Here is a 15,245-nt window from a genome sequence, read left to right on the forward strand (position 1 = left end):
CAGCCAGTAATAAGTATTTTTTTTAAAAGACTCTGACTTTCCTTTCATCTCCCAGAATCAGAGGTGGCTTGGTCATTTCTACCCAGTGCTCACAAGCACACTACAGAACTTACAAAACAACAGGAGTTCAAAATTCCTCCAAACCCGCCTGAAAAATGCCCTGGCAAATGTACCCAGGTTTCGTTACAAATCCTCACCCACAGCAGTATTTCACAATGTTTAATCAGCGTCTAAGCAGAAACAAAGGGACACAGACAATTTTCTCACAGCATGTTGAGCGTAAACATGAATATGTAAGCTGTCGTGAAACACTTCACCCTGTGAGGTAGATAGCACATTGCTGAAACTCTGCTAAATTCTACGAAAGATTGACGGTTGAATACTGAATTTGTGCAGAGTCATGTCAAAATAATGCACACACGTGATAAGTAGACAACTGAGGAAGCCACAGAATGTCAAACCATCCAGTGGTTAGCCAGGAAAAGTCGATGGATAATTTGCTAGCTAACATGTTTTATTTAATGTGTGCAAATTCCTGAAGTTCAGTGACAACCTCATTTACTGAGTTATTAGTCCCGTCACCCAGTCTGTAAGCAGCACACTGCTCAGTAATGTGCAGCACTCTTTGTGTCTTTCCACAAGTATACTGAAGCTCCGGCAGTCGAGGCTGGCTGCATGGGGGCCCTGACCCCTTCAGCAAAGACCACTCCCATTGTGATAGCTCAACGCTTGGGGTTTGTCACAAGGTACCCGGTTAGTGACTTCCCATCTTTCCCATTCCTAGATCTGAAGGATTTCTGCTGGAAGATCGTGCTCAGGAAGTGCTCCTGTATGTCGCTCAGATGGAAGGTGGACAGTAGATAGGTCATCATGGAGTGGTAAGTAAGACGCAGTATAGATAGTTCCAACCATCTCATGGGTTTATATCAATCAGCAGGTGTGTAGGGGAGTGGTGTTCACAGAGTCGCCACAGTGCAGAGGCCATTTGGCCCTTCGAGTCTGCATCAACCACAATCCCACTTAGCCTCTATCCCTTTAACTCCACATGTTTACCCTACTAATCCCCCTGACACTAAGGGTCTATTTAGCCCAGCCAATCCCCCGAACCTACACATCATTGGACACGAAGGAGCAATTTAGCATGGCCAATCCTCCTAACCAACATATCTTTGGAGTGTGGAAGGAAACCCATGCAGACCACAGGGAGAATGTGCAAACTCCGCACAGACAGTGACCCAAGGCTGGAACTGAACCCAGGTCCCTGGTCCGGTGAAGCAGCAGTGCTAACCACGTGCTGCCCCATCCCATGTTTGTAAGGAAGCCAGGTGAGGGGTGTTGCACGAAGAAACTTGGAAACTAGAAGGAGTAGACCATTTGGCCCTTCGAGCCTGCTCTGCTATTTATTTTGATCATGGCAGATCATTAAATATCCTGATCCCCCTTCCCCTCACATCCTTGATCCCTTTCGCCCCCAAGAGCTATATCTAATTTTTTTTTGAAATCACACAACGTTTTGGCCTCATCTATATTCAGTGAAGAAATTTCTCCTCACATCCGTTCAAAAAGGTTTACCCCTTATCCTCAAACTATGACCGAGTTCTGGACTCCCCCACCATCAGGAACATTCGTTCTGAATCTATCCTGTCTAATCCTGTTAGAATTTTAAGTTTCTATGAGATACTCTCACTCTTCTAAATTCCAGTGAATATATAATTCTGACTGACTTAGTCTCTTCTCATATGACAGACCTGCCATCCCAGGAATTAGCCTGATAAACCTTTGCTGCGCTCCCTCTATAGCAAGAACATCATTCCTCAGATAAGGACAACAAAACTACACACAATAGTCCAGGTGTGGGCTCACCAATGCCCTATACAATTGCAGCAAAACATTCCTATCACTATGAAGACCAACATAGTATGATCAGCATTGTTGCATTCACTAGAGTGTCAACAAGTAGGGGGAGGGCGGTGTGTATGTGGGTGTGGGTGTGCGTAATTCTATTTTTGGAGGTGGAATACACTGGATATGGTTTGAGAGAAACTTAACGCAAGATCCCACGTGCTGCAATAGTCCATGAACTTGGTAATGTCTTTAAGGATCTGGTTTAGAGTGCAGAAGGTCAGAGCTTGGATGGCACTGCAGCTATCACCAGCATATATTAACACGGAGGACGAGGTTGCTGGTGGGTCATTTGTACATACGTTGAGTTGAGGCTAGCATTAGGCCATTAAGATAGTGGTAGCCCATTGGCCTACCTTCTCCATGTTTCTCCTGTACCCAAGGTCGACTCTGACTTGGCTGTTCCAAAGAGTGTTTAAACAACAATCCCAAACAAGGCTGGAAGCATTCTGGGCAACTTTAAGAGTAGGCCAGCGTATCGCAGCTCTGGCCTCCAGTAGCAATGGTGCCTGTCCTCAGATTGACTTGGAAGCCAATTTTGAAGGCAGGGAGTTCTTTTTACTCATTTGTGGAGGAGCCAGCATTTACTGCCCATCCCTCGTCGCTCTTGAATTGCATGACTTGCTCAGGCATTTCAGAGGGCAGCTGAGAGTCACCTACATTGCTGTGGCTCTGGAGACACATGTAGGCCAGATCAGATAAGGATGGCAGATTTCCTTCCCTAAAGGGCATTAGTGAACCAGATGGGTTTTTTCCAACAATCGACAATGGTTTCATGGTCATCAGTAGATTCTTAATTCCAGATATTTTTTTACTGAATTCAAATTCCACCATCTGCCGTGGCGGGATTCGAACCCGAGTCCCCAAAACATTAGCTGAGTTTCTGGATTGATATTCTAGCGATAATCCAACTGAGCCATCATCTCCCCAGTGCCAGAACTTGATGACATCTGCTGCACCCCCTTACAGAAACTAGCTTGGCCAACATAAAGGTCGACTTTCAGAGGCAAGACATTCAACAATCGTAAAGCACATACAAAGTAGCAAAATTGGTCAATAGCTGGCTGCCAATAGGAGATTGTTTTCAGGTTTTGGATTGGCAGAGATTTTTGCCACGTGGTCTAACCTTGGAGGTAAGTCTAAACCGATGATTCACATTGGACTGAGACAGCCAGGCACGTGAGACGTCCAACATTGAGACACCCAATTGTGGTCTGATATATTAAAGTCACCATCTCTTTGGATGCACTCTCTGCATCATAGAATCCCTACAGTGCTGAAGGAGGCCATTCAGTCCATCAAGTTTGCACTAACCACTATCTCACCCAGGCCGTATTCCCGCAGCCCCACATATTTACCCTGGTAATCCCCCGACATTAAGGGGCAATGTGGCCATTGCACCTAATCTGCACATCTTTGGATTGTGGGAGGAAATCGGAGCACCCAGAGGAAATCCATGCAGACACGGGGCGAACATGCAAACTCCACACAGACAGTGACCCAAGCCAGGAATCGAACCTGGGGCCCTGTGGCTGAAAAGCAGCAATGCTAACCACTGTGTCACCGTGCTGCATCGAAGAAGGGATGTAGACGGGACGACAGCCACAACGGATTGCATTACAAGCAGCTTTGTGGATGGAACTACAAAAGTACTTGGATAACAGGATCATTCAACAACCAAGAGGATGTTTTGAGGAGACATCAACTCCTGATTTCTGCTCCAAGTAATGGCTGTTTGTGAAGGAATGTTCACTGGTAGAAAGCCCTGGGCCTCATCAACCCATGAATCTATCACAATCCCTGACATACGTCAAAATAGATTTTCACACTGGTAGAGAATCAGTCATCCTCAAGTATTTTAAGACTTGCAAGCTGTAGGGTGGAGAGGAGTTCCAGGCTAGAAATTGGTCCAAATTGTTTTCAAGCTCATGGGTTGTAACTCAGGACCTGCCTGCATCCACTCCCATGGAGTCAGGTTGCACCCAAATTTCAAGCTGTCTCTTCATTTAAATAACAGGAGTGGTTAAGTATGTGCAACTCTCACACTTATCCCAGCTAGGCTCCGGCTCTTAAAGGCAATCTGTCGCTCTTAAAAGGGAAGCTGCACTAAACAACAGGAGGCTGCCAACAAGTAATGTGATATGGAGCACAGGTCAGGGAGGGAATTCCCAGTCTCATAGATGCAATGCAGTCGACATTAAACAACCAAGATGGGCAGACAGCACAGGACACCTTCCAAAAACTAAATAAAGCCAAAAGGTTTCGATTCTGGTTCGGGGTTTGTGTGTCCCGTCCGCACATTCTCCCCACGTCTGCGTGGGTTTCCTCAGGGTACTCCAGTTTCCTTCCGCAGTCCGAAAGACATGCTGATTACGGGCACTGGCCATGTTAAATGCTCCCTCAGTGTACCTGAACAGGCGCCAGAATGTGGCGATCAGGGGATTTTCACAGTAACTTCATTGCAGTGTTAATGTAAGCCTACTTGTGACAGTAAAAAATAAAACTTTCACTGAGAATAAAAATCACTGTTCGCCTACATCAGCCTGAAACCGTTTCTACCAGATCCCAGCCCTGACGAAGGCCCATCCAGACTCGAAACATTGACTCTATCTCAGATGCTGAGATTTTGTTTCAGATTCCAGCATTCGCAGTGTTTTGCTTTTACCTACCAGGTCTTACGTAATTGCTCACACATCAAAGCATTACTTTAGCACCATCTTCTGGTTGGGCCCAGTACATGTGATAACACTCGAAACTAATTTTAACTAACTGTTAGGCAATGATGCTGCCTGAAACAGAATCTAAAAACGCAGTCTCTGACTGCAACTGGAAGAACAGATTTCTGTAAAACACGGACACAATTCTTCAGCAAGATGAAGCTTTCGAAACTGGGGCTGTTCTCTTTGGAGTGGGGAAGGCTAAGAGGAGAATTGCTTGTAGTGGTGTTTAAAAATCACAAAGGGCTTTGATGGGATAAAGGAGGAAGAATTGTTACCAGAAGTTGATAACCAGATTGAAGCAACTGGTAGAAGAACCAGACACAAGATGGCCAGGTGGTGACAATCTCTCTCCCTCAATGTCACTAAAACATTATTGACTTCAAGAAGCGGAGTGGAGATCAAGCTCCTGTCTACATCAAAGGTGATAAGGTGGAAACGGTTGAGAGCTTCAGGTTTTTTTCCGAGGTGTTCAGATCATCAACAACCTGTCCTGGTCCCCCCATGCCGACACCATAGTTAAGAAAGCCCCCCAACGCCTCTACTTTCTCAGAACACTAAGGAAATTTGGCATATCTGCGACAATTCTCACCAACTTTTACAGATAGAAAGCATCCTTTTTGGTTGTATCAGTTTGGTATGGCTGCTGCTCTGCCCAAGACCGCAAGAAACCATAAAAGGTCGTGAACGAAGCCCAATCCATCACGCAAACCAGCCTCCCATCCATTAAGACTATCTACACTTCCCATTGCCTCAGCAAAGCAGCCAGCATAATTAAGGGCCCCATGCAGCCTGAACATTCTCTCTTCCACCTTCTTTCTTCAGGAAAAAGATACAGAAGTCTGAGGTTACGTTCCAACCAACTCTAGAACAGCTTCTTCCCTGATGCCATCAGACTTTTGAATGGGCCTACCTCGCACTAAGTTGATCCTTCTTTACACCCCAGCTATGACTGTAACACTATATTCTACACACTCTCCTTTCCTTCTCTATGAACGGTATGCTGTGTGTGTGTAGCGGGCAAGAAACAATATTTTTCAGTGTCTACTAATACATGTGATAATAATAAATCAAATCAATTAACCAGCAAGTTACGATCTGCAATACACATCCTGAAAGGGGATGGTAGGAGATTCAATAGGAAAGTTTAAAAGTAATCTGATAATTACTTGAAAGAGTAAAGCATTGCAGAGCAGGGGGAAGACGACTAAAGGAGTGAAACTAACAGGTTAGCTCTTTCAAAGAGGACTGCCGCAACATGCAATGGGCCAACTGGCCTCCGTCTGTGCTGCAAGGTTTTGTTGCTGGGAGCAATGACTTCATGAGAATGAGGGGGGAAGTGACAGGATTTGGGGGTTTTGGAAAGTGAGCAGCAGGGTGTGGCTGAGGTCAGGCATTCTTGATTTGATTTATTATTGTCACCTGTAATAGTATATAATGAAAAGTATTGTTTCTTGCAAGCTGTACAGACAAAACATCCCGTTCATAGAGTAGGAGAGAATGCCACAGTCATAGCTAGGGTGTAGAGAAAGATCAACTTAATATAACGTGGGTCCATTTAAAAGTCTGAAGGGACGGGGTGTTGGGAACGATTAAGGATTGGAACAGGGTATCCCAGAGAGAATGACGAAGGGGTGATGAGTTTAGTCGTGGCGTTATGCTGGAGGTGGTGAAAATTGTTCAGTTGATTCGAGGCTGGTGGGATGGAAGGCAAGGATGGGGTGGCACGGTGACACAGTGGTGAGCACAGCTCCCTCTCAGCGCCAGGGACCCGGGTTCAATTCCCAGCTTGGGTCACTGTCTGTGTGGAGTTTGCACACTCTCCCTGTGTCTGCATGGGGTTCCTCTGGGTGCTCCGGTTTCTTCCCACAGTCCGAATGACATACCAGTTAGGGTGCATTGGCCACGCTAAATTCTCCCTCAGTGTACTCGAACAGGCACCGGAGTGTGGCGTCGGGGGTTTTTCACAGTAACAGAAATCCTCGGTCAAGGAAAATAGACATCCCAAAAGCATTTTTGGAGAAAGGTAGCATCATCAGATCAGACACGATAGAGACAGAGGAACTGGGAGAATGGAATGGAGTTCTCAGAGTGTGTGTGGTGCAAGGGGAAAGCTGAAGGCATCAGTAGGCTTATAATGAATATTATCGACAGGCGATTGCCAAAAATGGAGACAGAGAAATCTAGAGTGGGAAAGGATCACTTCATGTTCTGCCTCCCAGCGCCAGGGATCTGGGTTCAATTCTGGTCTTGGATAACAGCCAGTATGGAATTTACATATTCCCCTGTGTCTGCGTGGGTTTCCTCTGGGTGCTCCAGTTTTCTCCCACAGCCCAAAGATATGCAGGTTAGATTGATTGGCCATGCTAAATTGACCCTTTAGTATCAGAGGACTTGCAGGGTAACTACATGGGGTTATGGGAATAGAGTTTGGCTGGGATTGCTTTTGATGCGCCGACTGGCCTCTTTCGGGGCAGCGACACAGCGGTTAGCACTGCTGCCTCACAGCTCCACAGACCCAAGTTCAACTCTGGCCTTGAATAACTGCCTGTGTGGAGTTTGCATATTCTCCGTGTCCACGCAGGTTTCCTCCAGGTGCTCCGGTTTCCTCCCATAGTCCAAAAATTTGCGGGTTCGGTGGATTGGCCATGCTAAATTGCCCCTTAGTGTCCCAGGATGCGTAGGTTAGAGGAGTTAGTGGGGTTATTATATGGGGTTCCAGGGATAACGTCTGGGTAAGATTGTTGTCAGTGTAGACCCGATAGGCTGAATGACCTCCTTCTGCACTGTAGGGTTTCTATGTTGGTGCAGGGTAAAAATCCCCTGATGAAGCGTTCATTGCTCTCAGTGAACAAAACCCAAACGATGGTGTCACAGGCTACCTGGTGATTTGAACAAATGTCATGATAATATTGCAGGATTGCTGCCACTCAGTGAACATGCACACTTTAAAAAACAAATTTACATTTGAAATACCACCATTGTAAAAGAAATCTGTGCTTATTTAAAATGTTGTAGCAATTTTCTCTTTTTGTGCAAGATGGGCTTTTGTAAATGGATGCTGCTAGTCAGCTGGTATGTTGATTTAAATTGTAATTTCACACAGAGATGACATTGCTTACTGGGGTTTTCACGCTGCACTTAAAGGCACCCTGGAATTGAATTACATTTCAATCGATGTACCAAATGAGAAGCTATGTCTAAACAATTTGTTCACCTTGAGCACAGTTTCCCAGTGCAGCAGCTTGGCAGCAGTTGGTGAAATGAAGACACGATAGTAATGAGCTTCCAGAGAAGCTCGCACAAGGGGCAAGCAATTCATAAAAACATTCCATTTACAATGGTGCTGCAAATTAAATGGGTAGTAATGGAGCAGTCGGGTGGAGAGCCCTGTTTCTGTGCCACAAAATCACTCAAACTCCGGAATGGTTGTACAACAAATCTCCTTTATTGCACTCTACTCAATTACCACAAAAGTATCAAACTCTTCTAGATTGGCACAGTGGTTAGCACTGCTGCCTCACAGCGCCAGGGACCCGGGTTCGATTCCAGGTCTTGGGTCACTGCCTGTGGTCTGGAGTTTGCACATTCTCCCTGTGTCTGCGTGGGTTTCCTCCCAGTACTCCAGTTTCCTCCCACAGCCCAAATATGCATGGGTTAGGTTGATTGACCATGCTAAATTGACCCTAGTGTCAGGGGATTAGCCGGGTAAATGTGTGGGGGTTAAGGGAATAGAACCTGGGTGGGATTATTGTGGATGCAAACCCAATGGGCTGAATGGCCTCTTCCTGCACTGTAGGGATTCTATTATTCTATACAAGGTACCAAACTTTCTTACTGCTCTAAGTCAAGTTGATACTTCAGGGTGTTCTATGAAGCTCATCTGACCTGTACCGTTTTACATTGAATTTGGATAGGATGACAATGAGAGGTTTCACTTCAGCTGTGATTCAACTGACCCACGAGGAGCTTTTATCAGAAACAAAGTTTAATTAAGAATATTGTTGACATATATAGTAAGACACTGAGCAAGAACTTTTAACAATTACAAACAAGAAACACAACAACTATGATAATATATAACTCAAGGAAATTTCTCTAATGTACTCCAACCAAAGCCAACACCCAATACACAAAACCCTCCAAATAAGCACAATGCAGCAGAGGTTAATGCCCACTTGTTACAGGAATCCCATTTCCTGAGTTCAATGCTGAAAATGCCTTGTGAAAAAACTCAGAAGAGGTTGTAGTTGAATCTGTTTCCCAAAACAAAGCTTCTTTAAGGCAAGGTGACAATAAGCCTCTCCTTCAGCTAACTGATAATAGTTTCAGAACCAAATAAAGAGAAGAATGGGTGGGGGGAGAGAGAGACACTGCTTCTTAGCTTGCTGCTAAACTGCTTCCAAATACATTCAAAACAAAACTGAAAGCCCAAAGGAAAAAACTGACTGCCACAAACAAAATGGAAAGCCCGTTCACCAAAGCTTAGCTTCACCCCAATGACATCACTGAAGCTGTAAGCTGCATAATTTAAAAAAAACTTCCTTACAGGTACACTCACATAACATTACACAAAGTATTTAATCTCTCAGATACTTTGTAATACACAAAATATTCAAAAGGTACAAAAGCTTCAGAAAATATCCAAACTGATGACTTGGATAGAAATGGCCCATGGTGAGGTGATCTGCCACCCCCCCCCCCCGCCCAATGGGCTTTATTCTGATATCTTTGTGTCCCAGACTCAGGATCTTGCTGCTTATTTTGCAATGGTCGATGCTGGGTTACTGCTGTCGATGTCTCCGAATCTCTCCTCCTTATACAGATATTGCTGGCACTGATCATGCTCCCAGTCACACACACTCAATCACACTAATCAATCACTGTTCTTTTGGTCACAAATGCTGAAGAGTCATGCCTCTGATAGGGGCTGTAATTCTCATAGGAGCATGACACAGCGGAGTCTGTGTTCAATCGCTGTCTTTTCAAAGCATAGCAACAGCCGCTGTCCAATCAATTCCCGTGCCTGCTCTTCACTGCACATTCTCCACACAGCCTTGCTGCTCCCACAGTCCTTGACCTGATACAGAGTTGGCCCTTTTAACCATTGGGCTTTGCTGGTGTCTTCATGAATACCCATCAAGCTACAGCGTTCATAAAGCTCCTCACACTACCCAACGTTTGGAAGAGCTGTTGAGATGGAAGGAATACCAGTGAGTACTGGCAGGGTCAAACCGAAATCTCATTAAGTATTCCAGAGAAGCAAGTGCAGAAAGAGCTCAGAAACAGACTAATCCACAGCTCCTTGGTACTGACCAGCACTACCCCATCTCAAAGTGGATATTAGATAGTTATGCTTTTAATTTTAACTTCATAGAAAGAAAAAAAATCAGGCAGACCAATTGAGGATATATATTTCAGAATATTATTGAAGCAATCAGCAAGTGCTTTAAGTGGGCAGCACAGCAGTGACACAGTGGTTAACACTGCTGCCTCACAGCGCCAGGGACCCGGGTTCAATTTCCAGCTTGGGGCACTGTCTGTGTGGAGTTTGCACATTCTCCCTGTGTCTGCATCGGTTTCCCCCGGGTGCTCCAGTTTCCTCCCACAGTCCAAAGGGTTAGGTTGATTGGCCACGATAAATTGCCCTTTAGTATCAGTGGGGCTAGTAGGGTCACTACGTGGGGTTCTGTGGATCGGGTGGGATTGTTGTCAGTGCAAACTCGATGGGCTGAATGGCCTTCTGCACAGTCGGGTTTCTATGATTCTAAATGTTAGTGTGGCTCATTTGACATCATCTCCAAATACAACACAGAATCCACAGTTCCATGCAAATGCTGGATTGATTGATTGATATCACTGCCATCTTTTGGCTAACACATTAAATCTGGCCACTTCTGTAACTAGATTAAAAGATCCCAAAACATTATTCAGGAAAGAGAGGCGCTTCCAATGTCCTGACCAGCATTTCTCCCACCAACACAATCAGAGAAATTAAATCACATCAGGAGCTGATTTTCGCTAAGTGAGTGGTATTTTGCCACAATGTGACTGCACACCAACATTTATTTGCGTTATAAAACATTAGGAAACAAGGCAACAATATAAATGCAAGCAGACTTTATTCAGTGTGGTAAAGGGAACCAACAATGAGAATAGGAATCAAAATGAATGCACTAAGTCTGCTGAGATTTGTGGATGCAATGTAGTGGCAACGGTACAGAATATAGTGATAGTGATTTGCAGGGGGGGGGGGGGGGTGCTTTTACAGTGGTGGTGATGAGTGGGAGGACAGTTAGTGATGGTGATTGCCTGCGCAAATCCATGCTTGCATGTGTTTGTGTCTGTGTGAGGGTGGGAGGACCCCTGCAATGACATTACAACCTGAATCTGACTGCCAACTAATTCTATATGGCCACCAGCTTCACAATGACACAGAAAATCATGGCTTTACCAAGTTGCACAATGCCCTGCAATGCAGCTCATTGGGAACACTGAAGCAGGCTGACCCAATGTGGGAAAGTTTAGCACAACAAATAAAAGATCTTTAGTCATCATCTCCCAAAAATACTACTTAAAAACTCCAGCAAAGTTATAATTTAGAATGCAAGATGGCAGGAAGTTTAACGGAGTTTGTGCACCTTAATATAACTCACATATCGACTCATACATAGCAAATCGCAGAACGGATATAAAATCTCACCTTTCTTACTGGACACCACACTCTTACGATCAACATCCAGATTGCGAACAAGAGCCTTTGGGTCAATGACGGTTCCAGCAAACAGCAAGGTGGACAGTTGGTCAGCATCCTGATAACATACAACACATTCTCTGGTCACAACAGGTACATCCACATCAAACCAGGTTATTTTGTGGCTTATTTGTTGTGTCATTTTTACCATCAGCACCAAGCTCAAAGAAAGCTTCTTAATAAACTCCTCCAATACCTCAGTGTAGTCCCTTTCATAGAGTGCAGAGAAAGCTGCGTGCGAAGCAGGTCCATTCATAAGTCTGATGGTGGCAGGGAAGAAGCTGTTCTTGAGTCGGCTGGTACATGATCTCAGACTTTTGTATCTTTTTTCCCAACAGAAGGTGGTGAAGGAGAGAATGTTCGGGGTGCATGGGGAGGCCCATTGAGAGGCTTGGCTTATGAGAGACTGAGTAGACTGGGGCTATACTCAATGCAATTCAGAAGAATGAGGGAAGATCTTGTAGAAACATATAAGATTGTGAAGGGAGTAGATAAGATAGAAACAGTGAAATTGTTCTACTGGCAGGTGAAAGTAAAACTAAGGGACATGGCCTCAAAATAAGGGGGAGCAGATTTAGGATTGAGTTGAGGAGAAACTTCTTCACACAAAGGGTTGTGAATCTGTGGAACTCCCTGTCCAGTGAAGCAGTTGCGGCAACCTCATTGAATATTTTTAAGGTAAGGATAGCTAGATTTTTGAACAGTAAAGGAATTAAGGGGTTATGGTGAGTGGTGGATAAGTGGAGCTGAGTCCACGAAATGATCAGCCATGATCTTATTGAATGGTGGAGCAGGCTTGGGGGACCAAGTGTCCTACTCCTAGTTCTTATATTCCTTCCTTACCCCCTCAAACTTTTGAATGGACCTCCCCACTCATCCAGGACATTCTCTCTTCCACCTATTTCTATTGGGAAAAAGATACAAAAGTCTGAGATCATGTATCAACCGACACAAGTACAGTTTCTTCCCTGCTGACATGAGGCTTTTGAATAGACCTACCTTGCATTAAGTTGCTCTTTCTCCTCACTATAAGCTATGACTATAACACTACATTCTGAACTCTCTCCTTCTCTACGAACAGTATGCTTTGCCTGTATTGCATTAAAGAAACAATACTTTTCACTGTATCCCAATACACGTGACAATAATAAATCAAATGTTTTAAAAAATCAAATCCTCCAACATCACAACCATTCAGATGGCCCAGCGCTCAGATCCCCACCCTGTCCATTTCCTCCAGTAAAAAGTCTTAGCACTTTGCCTCACAGCATCAGGGACCCAGGTTTCATTCCCAGGTCAGGTCACTGTCTGTGTGAGTTTGCTCACTCTCCTCGTGTCTGTGTGGGTTTCCTCCAGGTGCTTTGGCTTTCTCCCACAGTCCGAATGACACGCTGGTTAAGGATGCACTGGCCATGCTAAATTCTTCCTCAGTGTATCCGAACAGGCGCCGAGGTGTGGCGACCAGGGGATTTTCACAGTAACTTCACTGCAGTGTTAATGTAAGCCTACTTGTGACACTAATAAATGAACTTTAAGCTGCGCCTCAATCCCTCCCGCCTCTCACCCGCCTTAGGATCTTCTTCTCGGCCCCGGGAGTAGGCGGCCAGGTGGGCGCGGCTGCCGGGAGAGGCCAAGGCTCCGGCTCGCTCTGTACCCGGGCCTCAGCGGGCGGCCTAATGGGGGCCGAGTGCAGTCGGTGCCGAACCCGCCGCTCCTTGCCCACCATGGCCAAGCGGATATGAGGCCGGTTCGCCCACCAAAACCTTCCCCAGGTCGCTTCCGGCGGGACCAACCCGACAAAAACGTCCCCCCGCCCACTTCCGGTGGGACCAACCCAACAAAACGCTCCCCCGCCCATTTCCGGTGGGAGCAACCCAACAAAATGTTCCCCTGCCCACTTCCGGCGGGACCAACACGCTAAAATGCTCCTCCGGCCACTTCCGGTATACATCTACCCCGCCCCCCCCCCCGCCCATTAAATTCCACACTTCGTCTTCCGGTCGTGCCCCAGTACATGGGTTCCGGGTCGGACTCAGCGGAATGAAGCTGGGCGTTGTCACTCCAGTCAATGGGCTTGACCCAGTTAAAGGGCGAACAGCAGCTGTAGAGGTCTCAGCCTTTGGGGGACTGGTACTGTCAGCTCAGGGAGGGCAGCCAGAGGAGTGGGCAGTGCAAGGAATCGTTGCCCTGCAGGATTGCGGGGGTGAGTGAAGCCCAGTTCAACACACAAACCAGCCTCCCATCCATTGACTCTGTCTACACTTCCCACTCCCTTGGCAAAGCAGCCGGAATAATTAAGGATCCCACACACCCCGGAGAGTCTCTCTTCTTCAGTCAGGAAAAAGATACAAAAGTCTGAGGTCACGTACCAACCGACTCAAGAACAGCTTCTTCACTGCTGCTGTCAGACTGTCGAATGGACCTACCTCACATTAAGCTGATCTTACTCGATACCCAAGCTATGACTGTAACATTACATTCTGCACTCTCTCTTTCTCTATGAGCAAGCAAGAAATAATACTTTTCACTGTACTGCAATACATCCCAATTTGGCACGGCATGGTGGCATCATGGTTAGCACTGCTAACTCACAGCATCAGGTATCCAGGTTTGATTGCCAGCTTGTCTGTGTGGAGACTGCACAACCTCCCCATGTCTGCATGGGTTTCCTCCCACAGTCCAAAGATGTGCTGGTGAGGTGGATTGGCCATGATAAATTGCCCCTTAGTGTCAGGGGGATTAGCAGGGTAAATGCATGGGGTTATGGGAATGGGGCCTGGCTGAGATTGTGGTTGGTGCAGACTCGATGGGCTGAATGGCCTCCTTCTCCACGGTAGGATTCAATGTGACAATAAATCAAATCAAATCAAAATGAAAGCAAAATACTCAGATGCTGGATTCTGAACCAAAAACAAAAAATACTGGGAAATCTCAGCAGCTCTGACATCATCTGTGGAGAGAGAACAGAGCCAACGTTTCAAGACTGGATTGATCCTTTTGTCTTTTAAAAAGCATTTAGACAGTTACATGGGTAAGATAGGTACAGAGGGATATGGGCCAAATTCCCTTCTGCTGTGACAAAGGGTCATCCGAAACAAATCAAAAGCTGGGTGGCACCTGAATGAAAGGAAGTCCAGAGTTGCCAATTGGGGCCATAACTCATCTGGGCCTGGTGGTGATGAGGATTAGCACACTCGGCGGTAAGGTTGTGGAGCTCTGGCATCAGGAGGGTAGAGGAGAGATGGCAGATGGAGACCATACCCTCAGCACAGGAGCTACCAGTGAAGGTGGTCCAACCTGGAGATGACTTAAGAAGCAATGTCAATAAACTGCAACTCTCCGGGCAGACGGGCACTGATACGTGCTGCCTCGCCATGCGAGACCTCACACCATGCCCTGCAAGTAACCGTCAAAAGTCTTCTGATTTAATCCAGGATACAGTCCCAGACTTTGGCGACATTTCAGAAATGGCGATAGCACTCAGCATCTCACAGGCTCACTCAGGCTCTGTTGGTGATCCTGAAATGGACATTAAACAAGAGATGCAGCCTCCCAAGCACAGAGGGAACGGGCTTTGGTGTTGAGACTGCACACTAATACTGGTCTAATTCCCAAGCTCTTCATTGATATTAATTCTCGTCACTAGGGGGAGGTAGCAGTAATGCCATTGGGCTAATAATCCCAAGGTCCAGCCTCACACTCTGGGAACACGGGTTCAAATCCCACCACAGCATCTGGTGGAATAGGTCTCATGGCAACAAGTGAAACATGGGTGGGGAAAACTATTGATTACCACTTCCCCACCCCCACACAATCTGTAACGCCAGCATAGCCCCCACTCACTGATTTGATTTATTACTGTCACATGTATT

At 46.0% G+C, this 15,245-nt stretch overlaps 1 protein-coding gene across 1 annotated transcript in view; it reads right to left on the reverse strand.

The window, feature by feature from the left end:
* slx9 (SLX9 ribosome biogenesis factor) overlaps positions 1-13,121 on the reverse strand; it is a 118,387-nt gene extending 105,266 nt beyond the window's left edge. Inside the window, exons 1-2 of the mRNA XM_080198193.1 lie at positions 12,938-13,121; positions 11,323-11,431 (exon numbers count right to left, since the gene is read on the reverse strand). Coding sequence (XP_080054319.1) covers positions 11,323-11,431; positions 12,938-13,099 — 271 coding nt within the window. The 5' untranslated portion in view covers positions 13,100-13,121. The remainder of the gene's footprint in view (positions 1-11,322; positions 11,432-12,937) is intronic.
* Positions 13,122-15,245: the final 2,124 nt, after the last annotated feature.

The sequence above is a fragment of the Carcharhinus amblyrhynchos genome, chromosome 11 (assembly GCF_965287045.1).
Source record: "Carcharhinus amblyrhynchos chromosome 11, sCarAmb.v2.hapA, whole genome shotgun sequence".
NCBI classification, from domain to species: Eukaryota; Metazoa; Chordata; class Chondrichthyes; order Carcharhiniformes; family Carcharhinidae; genus Carcharhinus; species Carcharhinus amblyrhynchos.